Source organism: Mytilus edulis, chromosome 9 (assembly GCF_963676685.1).
Source record: "Mytilus edulis chromosome 9, xbMytEdul2.2, whole genome shotgun sequence".
NCBI classification, from domain to species: Eukaryota; Metazoa; Mollusca; class Bivalvia; order Mytilida; family Mytilidae; genus Mytilus; species Mytilus edulis.
The window spans coordinates 13,089,883-13,093,163 of NC_092352.1; the positions used below are offsets into that span (position 1 = coordinate 13,089,883).

The 3,281-nt window shown below is 32.6% G+C and overlaps 1 protein-coding gene across 1 annotated transcript; it reads left to right on the forward strand.

The window, feature by feature from the left end:
- Positions 1–2,279: 2,279 nt before the first annotated feature.
- On the forward strand, positions 2,280–2,945 carry LOC139489442 (lysophosphatidic acid receptor 1-A-like). Its single transcript, XM_071275767.1, has one exon. It carries the CDS (start codon positions 2,280–2,282, stop codon positions 2,943–2,945), a length of 666 nt encoding a protein of 221 aa, XP_071131868.1.
- The last annotated feature ends 336 nt before the right edge of the window (positions 2,946–3,281 follow it).

Here is a 3,281-nt window from a genome sequence, read left to right on the forward strand (position 1 = left end):
TTCTTATCGGTCGTACCCTTATTAAGTATTAATTATCTCTTTATTAATTGTCTGTACATCTGTCTTGTTGTTTCTTAGCTTCTTAGTTTGTTTTTGTTCGCACACATTGTAAATTCTTAAATCTCTTCTTATTTGCCAGTATCCCTGCGTATATGTTTCATAAAACCATTATCTCTGTCTGCACACCCGTTATTTCTGATATTCTTACTTGTTTTCTATATTACACATGCCTTGTTGTTTCGTTTTTCTGTAATTATTTGTCCCGTTCACCTGCTTAGTTTTTTTCTTAACATCCTTTTTATTTGTCCATACACATGCCTTGTTACTTTTATCTCCGCTATATAGATATAGGAGGATGTGGTATGAGTGCCAATGAGACAACTCCCCATCCAAATAGCAATTTATAAAAGTAAACCATTATAGGTCAATGTACGGCCTTCATCACGGAACTTTTGTCTGTACATCTGTTTTGTTGTTTTTTATTCCAAGGATTGTTTGTTCGTACACCTACCTTGATGTAACTTATCTCTCTTGTTGTTTGCCGGTACAGGTGTTTAGTTGTTAATTATCTGCCTTATTGTTAGTCTGTAAATTGCTTTTTTATGTCCCTCATTGTCTTTCCGTACACCAAAATTACTGTAATTTATACTGTGCATTCATTATCATTCGTTTGATAACAATTTTCGTGGATTTTATGGATATAGGTGAACACGAAATTAAATGTTCAACGAATAACAAATTTTCTTAAGGCTTGTATGAAGAATTCAACAAAACCATGAAATTAAATGTCCGCAAACATACAAGTTTTTCTTCATCCACGAAAATAATTGAATCCACAATATCCTTATTTATGTCTCTGTATACCTGACGTGTTGTAGATTATCTCCCTTATTTTTGTCTGTAAATCTGCCCAATTGTTACTTATCTTCTTCATTGTTTTTTATGTACACCTGCTTTGGGGCTGTTTCTTATTTTCTTTATTGTTTGTCCGAACATGTGCCTTGTTGTAACTTTTCTTCCCTTAATGTTTGTTTGTGCACCAGCACCTGCCTTATTATTTCACATATCATTTATCTTCTTGTTTAGTTGTACAAATGTTATGTTGTTTGATTTACTATGTTGTGCATTTTCCTTTTGATTTGTATTCCCCTAGCTCAAACGCATTGCATCTGTGTGTTCTACCTTGATGATATGGAAAAAAACATGTTAGAATAATTTTTAAAATCTCTATACACATGTATTTTGTACGGACCTGTAAATTCGTTACATTAAAGAAAATATTATTTCACTTTGCATTGCTAAACACATACTTTTACCAGGGTTAAAGCTGTTGATTTTGCAATTTGATAAAGGACTTTCGGATTTTAATTTTCCTTGGAGTACGTTTTTTTTTACTTTATTAAGGTAACATTTACTGTTTCCAAGAAATATCAATTGTTTATATTATTGAGTTGTTCACGTTCTTAGTGTGTAAAATTTCTTTTATATATTGTAGAATACATACATTATATGAAAATGACGCACTCACAATTAATTCTAATGTATCAGGGAACTGACATGAAGACTTTAGTTGACATGATCAATAGTAATAAGACCATAAAGTGTTGGGCCTTTACTCTCAAGATTTGAAGTTATAACGTAAACTCCTCCGTTAATTTTCTTCATATCCAACCAATAGCACAATTTTATAATAAAATCCATTTATTATTGAATAAAGTATATTCATTAGTGGTTTGGTTACAATATCATATTATTAAGTGCCTATATTTAAACTGTAGGAATACTATTATAAAAAAAAGTTTGGATAGAGAAGAAAATTATATGTGAAATTTATTTTCCACCGACTACTGAGATCGATTTTGTTGAATCAACCTCAATCAAGATCCTGTACAATGAATAACACTACTATAAGTAACACCACCTATTCAGAATTTGACAGGAAATATTTCTTCTCGTTATTTGCATATGAAGGAATCGTAATGATCCCTACCATTTTTGGGAACATACTTTTAATTTATTGCATAAAACGGTTCAAATCACTTCACAGACGTTCCTACATTTTGGTGGCCAATCTATCTCTTTCGGATTTACTGTTTGGATTGTTATTTTTACCATACGACATGATAAGCTTTTTTCTGCCAGAGATACGAGAAAACAAGATAACTTGTTTATTACGTATGCTATTGTTATTCGGGATAGCAATGGCATCAATTTTAAACTTGCTTGTTATGTCATTGGAACGGTATGCTGCTCTTACATACCCAATTTGGCATTTAACGATGTCTAAGAAATGGTTGATGTCATCAGTAGTAGCGTCATGGGTTGTAGCCATGCTTTTGTCAGCGTTACCACTTTTCGGATGGAATACCTGGGACGAAAAAGTTCAGTGCGTATCCAGATGGTATGATCCTATTCCAACCAATTGCTTGACATTTTTGTCTTCTATTAACGCTCTATCGCTAATTGTTTCTAGTATTCTATTTTTGAAAGTTGTCGTAACAACATACTCCGCTCTAAACCAACGATTCGGTAAGGATGATAAATTGGGAACTCAGCCACATTCTTCAATTACGTCAAAAACATCAGTCGAAAAAACGAAATTGTACGTGCTTATGCTAGGACTATTTGTAGTATTCTGGGGGCCTTACTGTATTGTTGTCGTTCTTAAACCTGTTTTGCCATCACACCGTAAACATTTGGACGAAGCTGAAAAGTACAGTAGTTTATTGGCTTTATCCAATTCTGCATTTAACTGGATCATCTACGGACTTAAAAATAGACAGATACGAAATGCATTCAAAGTTGCGCTTTGTGGATGTAAAAATGGAAATGATACTGAATCGAGAGGTTCTGAGACCAACCAATATACTCAGGAAGAATCAATGTCTAGAAGCAACACCGCCATTGAAATAAACTGTGTCGATGTTTCACCATATTTAAAGTGAATTATGTTAAAACAATCTCTGACATATTTATTTGACGTTGTGTAATGAAGAAAGCACGTGAATAACACAATAGGATGGCTAGTTTTTAATTTATTTTAAATTTACAAAAAATAAATGTATTCCACATCAGTACAGGGGTTGTCGTTGGATCATGCCCGTCATATTTTTTTTGTTGTAGATTTTATTGTTATAAATTTGGCAATACAGAGTGAATAATATCAAAAATTCTATATATTCTCAAATGGGATTATGTTACTGTTTTTAACGAAGAAAGGACGTGACTTATCAATTTCGATAACTGGGTTTGAACCGTAAAAATTTACAAAACATGCATGC

Coding starts and splice junctions, on each gene's coding strand:
- LOC139489442 (XM_071275767.1), top strand. CDS start 2,280: ATGTCTAAGAAATGGTTGATGTCATCAGTAGTAGCGTCATGGGTTGTA.